The sequence below is a fragment of the Maylandia zebra genome, linkage group LG7 (assembly GCF_041146795.1).
Source record: "Maylandia zebra isolate NMK-2024a linkage group LG7, Mzebra_GT3a, whole genome shotgun sequence".
NCBI lineage: Eukaryota > Metazoa > Chordata > Actinopteri > Cichliformes > Cichlidae > Maylandia > Maylandia zebra.
The window spans coordinates 14,802,749-14,819,780 of NC_135173.1; the positions used below are offsets into that span (position 1 = coordinate 14,802,749).

General features: G+C 39.4%; 1 protein-coding gene across 1 annotated transcript; it reads left to right on the forward strand.

The window, feature by feature from the left end:
• The first annotated feature begins 745 nt into the window (after nucleotides 1–745).
• On the forward strand, nucleotides 746–16,891 carry smad3b (SMAD family member 3b). The gene is made up of 9 exons (XM_004553066.4): nucleotides 746–1,220; nucleotides 10,483–10,676; nucleotides 10,774–10,908; nucleotides 11,130–11,204; nucleotides 11,302–11,352; nucleotides 13,549–13,761; nucleotides 13,863–14,000; nucleotides 14,141–14,285; nucleotides 15,289–16,891. The coding sequence occupies exons 1-9, from the start codon at nucleotides 1,018–1,020 to the stop codon at nucleotides 15,410–15,412; spliced, it is 1,278 nt and encodes a 425-aa protein (XP_004553123.1). The 5' UTR covers nucleotides 746–1,017; the 3' UTR covers nucleotides 15,413–16,891.
• Nucleotides 16,892–17,032: the final 141 nt, after the last annotated feature.

Below are 17,032 nucleotides of genomic sequence, written 5' to 3' on the forward strand. Positions count from 1 at the left end.
CACTGGAATACTTTCAGATACATGCAGCACTCAGCTGGCTGGTGAACAGAGAGTCATGAAGGTGTCCTTGTGACATTGCCAAGACAGCTATAATATTTATTTAGGATGAAGGAAGTAAGGAGCTATGCCAAATACTTACTTAAAAATAGACAGGAGTCATTGATAGAAGCTATAAATAAAGAGAGGGAAGAGGGGCTTGTCCTGGATGGGAGTATTTATAGCGCAGGCACACAGCTGTTTACGGGAGGCAGTGCACTTATCAATAAAACCATAAACCCTGAAATACCACTGAATGCACAGTGACCCCCCTCATACATTTCTGGAAAGATGCATCTGAAGTGAAATTAAATCACCTTTATGAGGGGATCAAAGGGATTACTCCCAAGGGTCTTCTATTCTCGGACACAGTAAATGCAAAAGTTGGATCACTTTTCAGTGCTCATATACTTTTTTGTCCTCCTCCCCCTCCCCCGTTTCTCGTGCAGGTTTTTAGTCGCCAATACTCCTTCTTCACTGATTACTAAATAAACACTGAGAAATTATATATTAAAGTTTCATAAGTTTAAGATTGAACATCACATACATTTAAGAAGATTTTTATTTTAATTAATTTGTTTAGCTTTATATTTTTAATCGTCTAAGAAAGAAGCGTGTATTTTATGTCACTGTTTTTTTTTGTTCTATATACTAAGTAGCATTTAGTGGCTGTGTAATGTGTAAGAAAGTTGTGTGATACAGGTGCAGTAGGGCAGACCAGCTGACTGAGGAGCAGGAGGAGGGGCAGGCAGGCAGGCTGGCCGAGGTCCTGCTGCACGCCGACACTGAGCATACTTGAACGGAGGGAAGCTGCGACGCGCACCGCTGCTGGTGGTTCTGAGCCCTCGGCAGCCATCAGACATTCACCTGTCTAGGAGTTTAGCTAGCAAGCTAAATAGTTGAAAGTCTGAAAAAACAAAGTGTCTACAGTAATAAATTAAAGATAGGAGCTGTAACTAGTTGTTGCAGTTGCAGGTTAAAATGTCTATCTTACCGTTCACCCCTCCAGTTGTGAAGAGGCTTCTTGGCTGGAAGAAAGGAGAGCAGAACGGACAGGAGGAAAAATGGTGTGAAAAAGCTGTCAAAAGTCTGGTGAAGAAGTTAAAACGGACGGGACAGCTGGACGAGCTGGAGAAGGCCATCACAACACAGAATGTCAACACAAAATGCCTAACTATACCCAGGTAAAGACAAAGACAGAGCGCTGACTGACTGCCTCTGAATAAGTGAGCTAGCAAGCTAATGCTGGTGACAGCTAGCGTTAGCCCAAGCAGCTAGGTAGTTAGCTTGAGTTGATATTAGCAGATGTTTGTATTTAAAGCAGCTCTATTTTATAGAGAGCAAAGTCAAACTGGCGAATTGCCACATCAAAGACAACATAAAGCGTTTGATGTTATGACATGGATTTTGATTGGACCTGCCGCCAGAATAAAACCAATCGTGCATTGTATTTAGAGCTAACATTAGCTCTATCATCTTAACCCGTGTTAAATAGATACAATTTTGTTCTGCAGATGTTAACTCCTTACAGGCAATTATATATATATATATATATATATATATATATATATATATATAATTATTTGCCTGGTAGCGTTAAAGGAATAATATGGTGTGTTTCAACCCATATATTAGAGTCTGTTATGTTATTTTCCAGCATTAGTTTGCGCAACGATATGATCTGTAGTAAGACCAGCTGTGCAGCATGTAATTGTGAGGCAATGCTGTAGTAGTGAGTGTTTATCTCCGAGCTAGCTTCACCTGCTGACATGCTAACTAGTGCTGCATAAATATGTCCACAGTTCACACATGTGATAAACTGAGAGGGAGTGGTTTGGCTAAGCTGGAGCTTGACTCATAGAGGATGTTTAGACTGTGTGTGTCTGTTCTCTGGGAAAGTTATAATAAGAGTCCAGTTTGGGATTCCCCATATGGGATACCCATCTGTATTAGACCTGCACAATTTGTCAGACATATGAGGTGGACTCACTGGGTGTGACACATCACATTGGAGCCACATAGTTGTATTACCGGTGCTTTGAATCAGTGCACAGAAGTAGACTGATTAGGCACAACATAAAAATCCTTAGTGAAATACTTAACTCTGATCATTTTGTCAGACTGCAGTGTTTTGGTGGTTGCTGGCCGGGATTCATGCGGACAGCACTTTGACATGTAACACCATCTTAAACATGATTACTTGCCTCACTCATCTGGTGGCAGTGGAATCCCTAAGCAGGGACACACTCCACAACATAAAAAAGCAGTTCACAAATGTCTCAACCTGGCATCACACTCCCTGGATTCTTTCCAATCTAATCAAGCATCAGTGGGCAAGAACAGGCCTGATGAAGGAAGACTTTATTCCAGCCTAAAGGGTCTCCTGTCAGTGTCCTGGTGCCAGACAGTCCTGGACATCCCCAGAGGTTTCCCAAAACTGTTTTGTCTGTATGCTGGGTCCTACCCAATATTAGGAAGGTGTTTTTAAGCGTTAAGACAACTCAGTGCATGTGTGCAGTTAAATATGTTTACTCATAAGTAAATGTGTTTACTTATTGTATACAGTCTTCAATCAAAGGACACAAAAAGTAGCCCCTTTCCCTTATAAAGATCTCCCCTTAATGACTAGGTTTGACACCTCAGTATATCCAAACAGACCTGGTTTTGTGACTATTGGGTTCCAAGTGTAGCTGCATAGGCAGAGACCATTCCCATTAATCTCTGATGCACGCCCAATCATTTTGTTCTATAAGCAGGCCTGAAATATGAAAGAACCACTCAGTTCATAAAAGAGATTAAAGGGTTACTCCTTGTTAGCTTTCTATGGGTAAGGAGTTAACATAATGAATGTTGTTACCATGACCTTGAGACCTGTGACAGTCACAGAAAAAATTTGGACCTTAAGCCCCTACTTATTTTATGGTGGCGTTTTGCTGGCATGCTTTGGGTCACCTTATCCCTTTAAAGTGAAAGGTTATACAAGTCAATACAAAGTTGGTTTTAATGATCACTTTATCTTATGATAAAACATTTCAAAATGGCAGTATTCAATTCCAGAATGAGTGTTTCCCTGTTGGCATGAGTGATTAGTAAACGGTTTGATGAGTGTCAGAGTGGTGTAACTCATAAGCTATGTCTTTCAAATCAATTCAGGTCTCCAGTGCCACAATCAAAACACCAAAACAAGATGTAGCATTTTAAGAATGGTGTCCCGTCCAGTAGAGGCCCAGGGACTTAAGGGTTGTCCTCACAGGAAGAGACTGGCATAAATTTAGTGGGGGTCTCTGTGGAATGTCAGTAAAATTCAGACAAATGTAAGAGTGAAAGTTGATTCTAAAGGTTAGCAGTACAAAGTGGTTGGTCAGAGTTGAACCTTTTTCAAGTTAGAGGCGAGCCCATTGAAGCAGCTACCAGTAAGAACGAAGGATAATGCTGATTGACAAATTGGGGAGGTGGTAAATATATAAGTGTGTTGTCTAACTGGAACATGGAATGTGATAAACTGCTATATTATGCCAGGTTGTTGCTACAGGTATAGCAATGACAGTAAAGACATTGGTATAACACAAAGCCTGCTATTTAAAAAGATTCTTTGTTTCTTTAGCTTTTGTTCCCACATAAAACAAATAGGGCTGTTCCACACCTTTTTTTCCTCTTAATAATTAGTACAAAAGGAGCTTCAGTGACCTTAACAAGCCTCCAGAAATTTTTTCCAAGCCCTAAAAGGCAGCTTGTAGGCCTGATTGCTAACAAAACTGGGAGTCTCCCATCACAGTAAGTGTGGATGTCAAAGCATGGGTGGTAACCTACATTAAAACCTTTTTCTCAGTTGTTCGGAATGTGCTCTGGGCTCTAGGGAGGGCGTGGGCCACTGTTTGGATTGTGGTTCAAGTTGTCAGTGGGTTCATAGACAGTAGACTTTACAGAATAACAGCTGTGTTGCTATCTTTTGGGGATAGAGTGACTCAGTGATTCTGTATTGCAGCCAGCCTGCATTGTGCTGTACTTTCATCACCTCCTCTAATGTGGCGTGGAGAGAAAGGGGTTGTGAGCATTTAGAGTGGTCAAGTGCTTGCCTGAGGTGCTTGCACCTAGAATGAACTTAACCAGCAGGAAATTATTATGTACCAAAATGTCAAAACTGTGAAACTAAGCGCACCACAATTTTCTGGCATCCATGACTGATTTTAAAGCACCCACAGTAAGTAGAGTAAAAAGTATGAGCTTACTGCAAAGGTTTGCCTTTTAACTGGTCATGTTAAAAAATAGGGGTGCAATGATACTCGTATCGATATTGAACCGTTCGATACAGTGCTTTGGGTTCGGTACGCATATGTATCGAACAATACAAAATTTGTAATTTATTTTATCAACTTTCCTTCTGACAATGCTGTCTGTGTTGAGCGCTCAGTGAATCTGCGTTCGACTACTCCGCCTAGGCTGCACTGTCGAGCGCAGATCCACTGAGCTTCAACACAGACAGCATTTCCAGAAGGAAGAGCGCAGGACAAGCTAGCGAGACAGAAGTTAAGCTCCCCTTGCAACATGGCAAATTGAACCTCCCCCACCCTCATTCAGATCTGGCGTTTGGTTTTCATGTGACGTATGACCCTGAAGGTAAGCGCGTCATGGACTAAAGTAAAACAGTATGTTGGATGTGCCACGCAATGCTCAATTACATGGGTGGGAGCTCGTTAACGTGTTGGCCGTCTAGCCCCACGCACGGGGCGATCAGGGATAGCTCGTTAACGGAGATTTGCCGTGTTGTGGCGTTAACGTCATTTCAACGAGATTAACGCTGACAGCACTAGTGGGAACACAACGAATATGACTGCCCGTTGACGCTGACATCATCCTAGTGTAAAGACAAGTGGAAGCAGACAAAAACAACAAGCATGCATGCTACAAACTTTACTCGAGTCATTTAGACAGCTGTTAGCACATGATTTATGTTTAATATTGTGGCGAGCTCAGACAAGGTGGAGACGGAGGTGTCGTTTGGTCTTGCTTCCCGTGAGCTAGCCAGGGAGCACAGCCATTTATTGACATCTGCAGAAGAACACTGCCGCTAGCTAACTGCTCAGCGCGGCAACAGCACAGCAACAACAACAACAACACACAGGGCGCCCTCTGACCCCGGAAGGACACACCGTCGCAGCGAGAAGGCGTCACCCGTCACTATGGCAACATAAACAAAACATAACTGTACAAACAGAACCCCGAACAGCCCTGACCCGCTACAATATGCTGCTGAGAATATAGCCCAGAAGAAGTGTATAGTATTGCTTTTATTTTGGAAAGAGCCTCTGTAATAAACTCTCTTTTCCAAAGATGAGTGATTCCTCAATCAGATACAGGGCTTGCAAAATCGCTAGCCCGACGTCCCGGGGCTAGCGGTTTTTCCAGTCGGGCTACCAAAATCTATCTCTGCCCTGCCCGTCGGGCTATTGAAGGAAAAATATATGTCAATGCTTTTGCATTCTTTTGGAAATGTAGCTGGGTAATTATGTCATTGGCATCGGTGAGCCACTGTCAATATGTGACATATTGAAATCGCGTTTGAATTTGCGCTTGTTTTTTGCTTTCACTTTGCAATCGCGCGAACTGTGTATAGAGAGCGACAGCACTGATTGGTGAGTGATGATAATTTGCGCACCAATTCCTCTGACATCGTCTTATCAATCGTTAGCTTACTATGCAAACATGACAAGTGAAATCTCCCGCAGCTTAAACATGTGAGAGGTTGATCGCGCAGAGAATCGCTGACCGTTATGCGAGTGGTGTGTAAAAGCAGCAGGATATATATTTTAGTTCTGCTGAGCCAAATAAGACAGGTCAGGGTGAAGAAGTGACAGCCAAAGAAAAGCTTACCACAAAACGGAAAAGTTATGACAAATCAGACTATAAGGCAAAAAGAAAGTGCAGCTTTATGGTTTCATGGACAAAAGAATTTCTGTGGCTGCAATATGACGAGCTATATAACCGGGGCTGCACATAAGTGGTCCGCAGGTGCGCATTCGCTGTCAAAAAAAAAAAAAAAAAAAACGCGCACAAGATATGAAGTTGCAACGCGTGTTTGCATACATAAGATTTTCTGGAGGAGGACAGACATTTGTTTAGAACTCTTAAAGATGTCGAAGAAGCAAGCTCCTTTAAGCAATTACTTTGGTGTTCCTCCACCTCCAAAGAAATGTCAGGAGTCCGAACCACAAAAGAAGCACGTATTCTCGGAAAAGTGGTTGCAGGAGGTGAGCTGGCTTCAAACAAATGAAGAATGCACAGAGATGTGGTGCGCAATGTGCCGTGAAAATCCCACTCTAGCGGACAAAAACAGTGCTTTTTATATGGACGCAAACGCGCGTTGCAACTTCTTATCTGGTGCGCGTCTTTTATTTTGACAGCGAATGCGCACATGCAGACCACTTATGTGCACCCGTGTAAATAACATAATGTTCTGCCGGGTGCGTTGTTGGTTTTCTCTCGATTTCTGAGTCGACAAGCGCCTTTGTTACTGGGACCAGTCATTTTAAGAAAGGCCCCCATTAGAACCCATGAGAAATGCAATAAATGCATTATTGCTCAGTCTGCACTATCTTTCCCAGAACAAACACCAATTGAAAATAACATACTAAAAATAAACCTGAAAAATCTGTTTAGAACAGTGTACTATGTTGCAAAGAGTGAACTACCACTGGCAAAATTTAGCAGTCTTTGCAAACTTCAAAAAGCAAATGGCCTAGATCTTGGTTCCACTTGTCTCTTACCCGTGACTTCAGTGGAAATTTCAAATTCAGGATCTGACACAGACTGATTCATGTCCTACACAGTTCTTACAAGTTCATAGAAATTTCTGTTCAATTAGAACCAAGTATTTGAGTTGATGATTGTAATTTTTATACAATGTTGTAATTTGTTTTTCAACAATTTTTTTGATTAATGTTTTGTTTTCTTTACAATATTATACTTTAATGTATAATATTGTAAAGGAAACAAAACATCAATCAAAAAATTGCTCTCTTTTTTATTCGGGCTACTTACATTTATTTTGGGCTACCAAAAACTGAAGAGTCCCTGCCCGAAAGGCTACCAGGGATTTTGAAATTTTGAGAGCCCTGAGATATATTTATTTTTTAAATTACTTTTTTTTCAGTAACATTAAATTAAAAAACTGTACTTTTGAGTTAAAATATATATTTATAATTTTAATAAATGACAAATTAAAAAGGCATGAACATTTTTTTTGTATCGAAAAAATATCGAACCGTGACACCAAAGTATCGAACCAAACCGAACCGTGAATTTTGTGTATCGTTGCACCCCTATTAAAAAAGTTAAGTTCATTGGTATTATAATGTAAACCTCTCTTGTTTACTGTAGATTTCAAATATATTGGTAATGGGTTGTGTTTCTTGCCCTTAGGTAAGCATTTAATTAATGCCACTGTTAAAATAATTCAGTTATTTTTTGGAGTTTTGTTAATGATTGGCCTATTATGAAATTATACTAATACTTACTTTTAACCTTGATATCATTCACTCAAGCAGAAAATACATTTCTCTTTATCAAATGACCACAAATAAGAGGAAATTGCAAAAACTTAGGTTAAATAAGACAAAACATCTGGGTTAGCTTAACTACATGTGGCAAAGCCATGCTTGCGAGCATAATGGGAAGCCAGAAACAACCCTGATTATTTAAGATGGTGTGGAACCCAACATTGATAAAAGATATCTTATAAAACCGGACGTAGACAGTATGTCTGTTCATATTCTTGCATTTGTTAGATTAATATTATTGTTTATTACACTATATTGGCTATAGGATCATTTTGAATTATTGACCCTCAAGTTCCATACTGGTGCATTGTTGTATAAAACTACATAAATGCAATGAAGGGACTTGCGTTTTGGTTAAAATGAACAGATGTAAATAAAAACTGAGCAGCTGGTGATACTGAAATCCTAGGTCCATATAGTGTGTGTCTTAACTAGTAGGCCACCAGATGTGCTTTAACAAAGACAAACGTTGTTAACATTTTTTAATGCGCTTCTGCAGATGCAGGCACTTTGCGCTGCACTTGCATTTATTTATGTAGTATAATCAGCTGCTTGTGGTTGCTTCTGGAGTTGGAGTCTTTGACAGAAAGTGGTTTGTCTTCTACTCGGAGGGTGATTTGGTTGGTAGTGTGATGCTCTAACTTCCTGGCTGGTAGATGTACTGTTGTTGTATATTCAGCTAAACAGGAAGGTTGCCTCAACTGGCTGTGTGACATCATGTCAGAGTGGCAAACCAGGGAGACAGAAACTAGCCCAGGCCAGCCTCTCAGCTGAGGCTTGCAAATGCTGACCTAAGCTGACCCAGGAAATAATGCTGCAGGTCATCATAAGGAGGACTGGAGTTCCTTCTATTTTTTAAATACCTGATTGTATTACGCTAATGAAAAGTAAGCTCTGTTACTTACTGATTATAGTAACAATATTGGCAACTGGACCTTGTTTTCTCTCATCTTAAAATGAGATTTTGTCCCTCATTGCTTTATTTGAAATCTTTAACAATGGGGCTCTTGTTTTTTCATTTTAGCCTTTCCGCAGTTCTTCCAGTCGTTCCACCATTTGTCATTTTAGCTACTGGAAAAAACAGAAGTGCCATCCTCTGTTCTGGTTGCACATTTTCCTTGAAGATTTTGCCCCCATTGTGAGGCAAAATTGCATAGTGAACACAAGGCTTATAGAGAACAAAATTAAATGTGGATATTGTCATTATACTAAACCATTAAAATTCTGTGGTCTGTTTTGTATGTCTGAAAAATAAAACCACCCTTTTAGGTATTGCATTGCTAACTGGGCCTCACTGGGTCCTTGTGTGTCAGTCTCACTGAGCATCTCTACATGAAGCTACAAAAATGACAAGAATCTACAGTCCTCATTAAAATAGAGGACATTTTTGAGACTCTTGTATAGCTGTTACAAAAACAATCTTGCAGAATGTGTCCTGCAGATGGTATTGCTTTCAAGGAGCTCTTAGTGTTATGTCTTAGTTCAGAGAGACATGGGTGGAGAGAATCAGGATAGAACCTGATTTTGGTTCTATCCTGGTTTTGGTTTTGGTTGGTTTTGGTTGAAAATAAGATGTATGAGCCACATTGTGTTGTGATTCAAGGGACGAGCTGGAGGGACAGTAGGTCATGTGAGTGTTGAAAATAAAAATACCACCTTTTTCCATAATGTGAATAACAAAAGAACAAGTAATGTGTGCACAATGTGAGCAGAGTGTCTGTTATTACGTCTCTAAAACAGTGTTATTAGTGCCCGTTATCCCAGGTAGTAAAGAGTACCTTAAAGACACATACGTCTTCTTAGTGTCTTGCAACATCAACAACTAAATCAATGTTCAAGAGACCCAGAAGGTTGGTGGGTTACATTAAATCACCGTGCAAAGGAACGTACATGCTGGACTTAAAAAGGGCAACGCCCAAGTAAATTCACTGATTAACTTTATGTGCTGGATCACTCCAATCAGCAGTGAGTGTAGACAGGAAGCAGAGTGATTGGCACTTAGGTCATTGGGCCATTCACAGTTGAGGGAGGGACAGCACAGCAGAATCTACGTTGGGTCAAAAAACTCATCATTGAAAAAAAAAAGTTTTTCCAGTTCATTTTAAGAAGTTAATGCATAAAAAGATTATTTGTGCACTTAAAACTTGGCCAAAGAATGAAAACCACTTTTCATGTTGCACAGCTCCACAATAAACTGAAATGTTAAGTCATCAAAAAGTTACCCCACACTGAGATTCCAAGACAATCCTTCCTTTGCATTTTTTTAAATTTCAGTTACATGAGGGTATACATAGGTTTACACTACAAAGGTACCATAACCTCCTAGGACCTGGCGTCCACATATGTGGACATCACATTTTTGGTTATTTAGACCCAAATACTCAATTTTGCTCTACAAGGGTCTGATATCCACTTACGAGGACATTATACTGCTACTGTTCTATTGAAATTTTAAACAAATATCCTAATTTGTGGCTCTCATTTTTCTTAGAAACGAAAATTTGGTAAAAAAAAAAAAAATAAAATCTGGTAATTCTTTGTTTTTACATTCATCGGGGCCCAATATGCCCAAATATCAAAGATAAATTAAAAATGCATGCTGTGGAAGAGTTCGGGTCTTAGGAGGTTAAGTACTTAAATATTATTATTAGTTTTAACGAAAGCTGCTTCATGGTTGGCCTTTTCCACTTCAAATGTAAAAATAGACATTTACATTCTGTTATTATTAACCCAGGTGTCAGTAGAATTGGGGCCCTGTTTTATTCTTGGACATATTTTGTGAGCTGTATTGAAGATGAAAAATATTTTAGTGAAACAATTGAGGGTAAACCAGCACAGAGTGACTAAATTTAATCTGAATGTTTTATATTTCGACTGTGATGTCTTTCAGGTCTTTGGATGGACGTCTGCAGGTTTCCCACAGAAAAGGTCTTCCTCATGTGATCTACTGCCGCTTGTGGCGCTGGCCGGATCTGCAGTCCCACCATGAACTCAGAGCTGCCGACCACTGTGAATTTGCCTTTCACACCAAGAAGGATGAAGTATGTGTCAACCCCTATCACTACCAGAGGGTGGAGACACCAAGTGAGTGTTCTTAATTGCTACGTGTTCCACATGATTGTAGTTAAATTAAAGCTTTCTCCAAACTGGGTACAGAACTGATCTGATCCACTGTCTCCAGTTTTGCCTCCCGTTCTAGTGCCACGACATACAGACATCCCTGCCGAGTTCCCACCACTGGATGACTACAGCCCATCCATCCCTGAAAACACCAATTTTCCCGCTGGCATTGAGCCCCAGAACAACTATATTCCTGGTGAGGGGAAAAAAAGCAAAAAACACATCCCACTCATTCTTGACTCGGTCTCTAAATTATTTTTCTCAGGGATGATTTAGTTTGTGGCTCATGCCCCAAAAATGTTGTTCCTGAGTGCAGTTTTTATATTATATTAAAATATTGTATTTGTGTAGTTGTATCACAGAAGCAGTTTAAACACGCAAAAGAACAATGATGTGTGCTTAACCCATGTGTTACAGAAACTCCCCCACCAGGGTACCTGAGTGAGGATGGTGAGACAAATGATCACCAGCTTAACCACAGCATGGACACAAGTGAGTCACCTGACTGTACACACACCTGAAGCTTATACTACTCTAATTACAGCTTATAATGGTCATGAACCCATCTTCTATTACCACTCTGTTTCAGGTTCACCCAGCCTGTCACCCAATCCTGTATCCCCTGCAAACAATAATCCTGGTAAGTAACATCAGTCAGTCAAGTTTACTCAGCTTTAGCTCCTGGACATATTTTAAGTTATGTGCGCCAATAGAAATTTCAGCCATTCATTTAAAATCCAGTGTTTAATCTGGATTTGAAGTTTTTTGCTTGTTAGGAAAAAGCTTATTACACCCTCCAAGATATATGTATATATAACAAAACTGAGCAGTAACAGAACTGCCCAATAGTGAATGGGAAAAAAATTGATAATAACATATTTAAAAAGAAACTTTATAAATGGTTCTCCAGTTATTACGAAAGTCAAACCTGTAGTAATGATATCATTAAAAGTACAAGTGCTGTAATAGAATATTTGCACTTAATTCATGTGTTAGAGCCTGTCATCGCTAAAGTGTGTGTCATGCAACAGAGCCTATAAAACAAATTGAATGGTCAAAGCTATCATAATGATTTTGAGGTGTGTTGCTTGATTCAAATTTGAGGAGCGCAAGGGATTTAACTGGGTTTTTTTCTCCATATGTTTGTCTGTATTTGGAATAGTAGAGATGAGAAGTTGGCAAAAGAGCCATTTAGTTTTCAAACCGTTAAAACGGTCAAAGTTCCTTAACTAGCATGGATGACAATAATTTAATTAGGCTTGCTTTTTTCTCTTGAATTCACATGAAAACTGAATTTTTTCAAACACTAAGTGGTTTTTATTTATTTCTACAAGGTAACTACCCTTTTCTGATTTTCTTTATTTGGTTAGTGTAATTGGTCATATTTCAATATTTTTAGTCTGATCTCAACCTCTAAATGTAAAATGAACACTTATTGAATTTACTTCAAGAGGGCAATCGCCCCACATGAAAAAACACGGATGCATAATGACTTTATATAGTCTGAAATGGTCACTGTTGTATGAAAACTTGCCACAACTCTACTGTACACATGCTTGTGCTCACTCTTTAATACCTAAATAAATGCTGAAAGACACTGGCTGATAGACACTATCATCATGTACACCTGAACTGCAGATTATTAATTTATAATGGTAAAGAAGCATTTGCATCAGCGGTATGTAGTTATGCTCTATTGGCTGCTCCATTAATAGATGTAAATGGACACTGGGGCTGGGATCCTGGTGGCTCAGTTGGGTAACACACACAACAGTTTTTGGGGGGTTTTTTGGTCACAAGTGACCATATTTAGACAGCAACACCAACAAATGTGGCTAACAGGATGCTTCAATAAACTGTATGGGTGCAATACAATTCCAGTCACCACAACTGAAGCACAAACTTCGTGGACAGTCTGTACTACCGTGCAGGCCACTTTATCTGTCAGACAGTTCCATTGTCATCTTTCAAAAACTACACACACCACAATTACAGTCAAAAGGCACATTTCAGTAACTTAAATTAGAAGAGGTAAACCCTAGCAGTCAGCTATAGTGGCTGTAATTGCTTTTATTGCCCTAGCTCTCACTCAATGTGGCTAAACACCTAATTTTAAAGTCTCCAAAAAAATTCACTATATAAGATATATTAAGAAAAAACATGTATACAAAATTTCGTCATTAGTACAGTTGTTAAGAAGGTGCAAATTAGCTGTTAAGTGAAACATTTTCACATGGGAGTCCATCTCTCTTGTTGCAGCCATTGAAGCAACTGTATTTTATGACACTTCTGCATTGGATCAATGCATCACTTGCATTACTATCCTTGATTTTCTTGTTGGTTTTATTTATTTGTGGAGAACATTGTTATTTATTTATTTATTTTGGGGGGGTTGGTGTTTTTGAATGTCTGTTTATGAGACTGATGAGCAATATATGCACACACTTGAGTGAGTGGATCGTGTCTGGCTTAGCTTCAGGGCAGTAAGTATGGTATGAATGGAGTCTTTGTGTTTGCTCTGTTCTTATGTGTGGAAAAACCAGCTACATGCAGCTTTAAGATAATGCAGTAAATGTCTGCGTGGCGGGTTATTCTATGTGGAGACAAACTAGGAGGTCCTTGTTTTGTTTTGCTTTTTAAGAAAGGTATTTCATGTCTGGCTGAGGTTATGAAGGTCATGGGAAAGAGCTTTTGGAGAGGAACCAAAGGAAACCTTGTCAGGACTTTGTCATGATGCTGCACCTTCAGCATCAATTTGATGACAGAGCTATTCAACTATTTAATTCTTTCATCATGGAAATAGATTAAACCTGTAAATGTCTCTTTGTCTTACCAGACTTTCAACCTGTGACATATTGTGAATCTGCCTTCTGGTGCTCCATCTCCTATTATGAGTTGAACCAGCGTGTTGGAGAGACCTTCCACGCTTCACAACCCTCCCTTACAGTAGATGGATTCACAGATCCCTCCAACTCCGAACGCTTCTGTCTGGGCTTGCTGTCAAACGTCAACCGCAACTCAGGAGTAGAACTCACACGCAGACACATAGGTATTAACTGTATTTCGAAGCGACGGCATAAATTTGTTCTGATTATATGTGAAGGTTGTTTTATGCTGAGCTAGCTTTTTTTTTTTCTCCTCTTTTTCCAGGTCGGGGTGTGAGGTTATACTACATCGGGGGTGAGGTGTTTGCAGAATGTCTCAGTGATAGCGCCATCTTTGTCCAAAGCCCTAACTGCAACCAGCGCTATGGGTGGCATCCTGCCACTGTGTGCAAAATACCTCCAGGTCAGCACAACGTGCATACAAACACAAACTCATTAAAGGCAATATGACCAGAGTATGACTGTACAACTGTGTTCTTCTGCTCCTGACATTTATTTTATTCTCTGTGCTAGTAAACCTGATAATAAATATTTTGTTGCTAGGCTGCAACCTGAAGATCTTCAACAACCAGGAGTTTGCTGCGCTGCTCTCTCAGTCAGTCAACCAGGGATTTGAGGCAGTCTACCAACTCACCAGGATGTGTACTATTCGGATGAGTTTTGTTAAGGGTTGGGGAGCTGAGTACAGGTAAATATTTTACTATTTTTCTTATATTACTTACAAAGTATAAGATATTGTTGCATTTGCTTATTATTTGACTGACAGTAAAGTAATACGTGAGAAGGACTGATGTCATGTTGTAGTGGCGTAAATGTGTAATATGGTGTTCTGAAATGGTAGAGGTTGTGTAGTGATTAAAATAAATGTCATTTTCTGGTTAGGTCATTTACAGGTAGTTAATAAATGTCAGTGTACTAAATATTTTGGCTGGTAGATGGCCTGCTTAGAGGTCAGAAGACAAGTTAACATTTAACTGACTCAGCTAGTGAGTGGCTCGTATTACTCATGTCTTTCAAGTCTCTGCCGTGCATTTTTTTCCCTAAACGTGATGTGGAAACTTAAATTGTACACTGCATATACAATCAAATTGAGGTTCAGTGAGTCAACATTTTGTTTATTAGGCAGTAAAATGCTGGAAGAAAAAAATTGTTCTGTTTGGGAAACATGTGGACAATTGCATCTATTGTAGAACTTATTACACAAATGAATGCACATTATTCTAAAGAGGTTGTTCAACATCTTCATTCATAATTGGAGAAGTGAGGAATAAAAGAAGAAAAACATGACTTTGGGTTGTTGACTGAAGCCGACTTTTAACAGGAAAAGAAGGTGATGGGGGATGGTGTAACTGTGACTCTGTAAGAGAGGAGGAAGAATGCAGCAGGCATGCAGTAGTGAGGGGGGTATGAAGTGGGGTGTGGACATATTTCTAACTGCCTCTGGAAGGGGGATTCCCACTGGACTATGAATGGTGCGTGTTGTATTTCTGGCACCAAACACCTTGGAGAAAAACATCCTCAGAGATACTTGAATGGCTTCAGAAATAGCCCAGAGCTGGCATCACTGTTCGGGAAATTCTTCCAAAAATATGGACTGTATAAGCTATAAGACAACAACCGTTATAATATAGTACAGAAGAAAAGGTTCAGCAATGACAGAAATGTGTGCTTTCCTTCTTTGTGTTCTGCAGACGTCAGACAGTGACCAGCACCCCCTGCTGGATAGAGCTACATCTTAATGGTCCCCTTCAGTGGTTGGACAAGGTCCTCACACAGATGGGCTCCCCCAGCATCCACTGCTCTAGTGTGTCCTAGGAGCAGCCCTCCTTCCCATCCACACTCAAACCCCCCCATAGGAATCAATCCACAGAAACAGCATTTCCCCTGCTGTGTTTGACATTTCTCATCACATGTACAGCACTGTCTTTAGTGTCATTTAGTGTCTCAATTTCATGGTCATTGTAGGACATTTTTATGGGTTTTATTATTTTCAGAAGACAGAAGTGCATCTTCATGATTATTCTTTTACATATTATGTCCATCCTTCCTGTTAATTAACTTTACATTTCACAAAGGAGACTGAAATGTTTGTTTTCCAAGTTGGAAGATATGCAGTTTCAACTTGGCCATCGACATGTTTTAAAACATTTTTGATTCTATGAATTAATCAATATTATGAATAAGCCTTTAGTGTCCCAGCAATCACTGAATTGGGAAGCTTATTTAATAAAAAAACGATAAATTAACATGAGAAATGTTATTTATAGTGACAGAATATATTTCATTAATATTTTAAGTAGAAGGTACTTTCCTTTATTGATTTATGATCAATAAAGAAACCAATTATCTGATCAGTGAATTGGTATTTTGTCTAGCTTTAAAAAAAAAAAACAGTATCAGTGTTTCTGATATAGAGCCCTTGTATTAAAAGTATTTTGCTCAATGAAAGAGACATTTTCTAAGTTATTTTTGCATATTGTCCTGCATGAGAATATATTTTTCTTATTGCCTAAATATGATTGTACATAAATATTTATAGCTTGTGTAATCTGCTAGTCATCCATTGCTTGAAAGAGTGGATCAAAGTGAACTCTCGCATGGGTGGATTCATAGTAAGACTACTTAGATGAACTTTTCAGGTGAGTTGGTTCTGAAGTGTGGCACAGGAATACTGTACCAACCATTAGTGTTATTTGATAACAGGCTCGATGAGTCATTATAGTAGACTGACTGAATCTGGACACCATGTGACTTGAAGTATGAAGTGTACATTGACCAAGGTTGTGTTCATCTGTTGTTGGCAGTGTGGAGTGAAAACAACAATGCAGGTCTTCTTATGTATTATCAATTGTTAACCAATGGTACACTATGCTCCTTATGGGTAAATGATGCATTTCAAGTTTATTGTGTCACTTTAATGGTTGTGGTAATTTGCTTGTCCACTAAATACTGTATATTACATGTACATTACAATATAAGGCATGTGTAATATGCTCACTGTCCTTGGTCGTTGTCTAAGACGTCACCATGTTAATCCTGCACTCACTCACAGTACATAAGACTGAGTCACCAAGCAATCTATTTAAAGGAGTTACATGGTGCTGAACGGAAACACTGTACTACACAGTACATTAGGTATGTGGTAGGTCTGTATCAGTACTTGAGTTCCTTGATATTCTTTTAGTGGTTTTATGATCCAAGTCTTATGTTTTTGTTTTTTAATGTAGACTAATATTTGTTCTCAAATGTCTAGAATTATCTGTGAAATTTTAATAAATTGCAAAACAGTAAAAAGAGGGCTGCTTCTCTGTAAAAGGAATTATGTATGAAATATAAATGTAAAAAGAACAGTTGCCTCACAGCAGCTGGTGCATTCATTGTACCACTAAATTGACCCTTTCTGTGTTAGGGTGGCGACCTGTCTGGGGTACACTC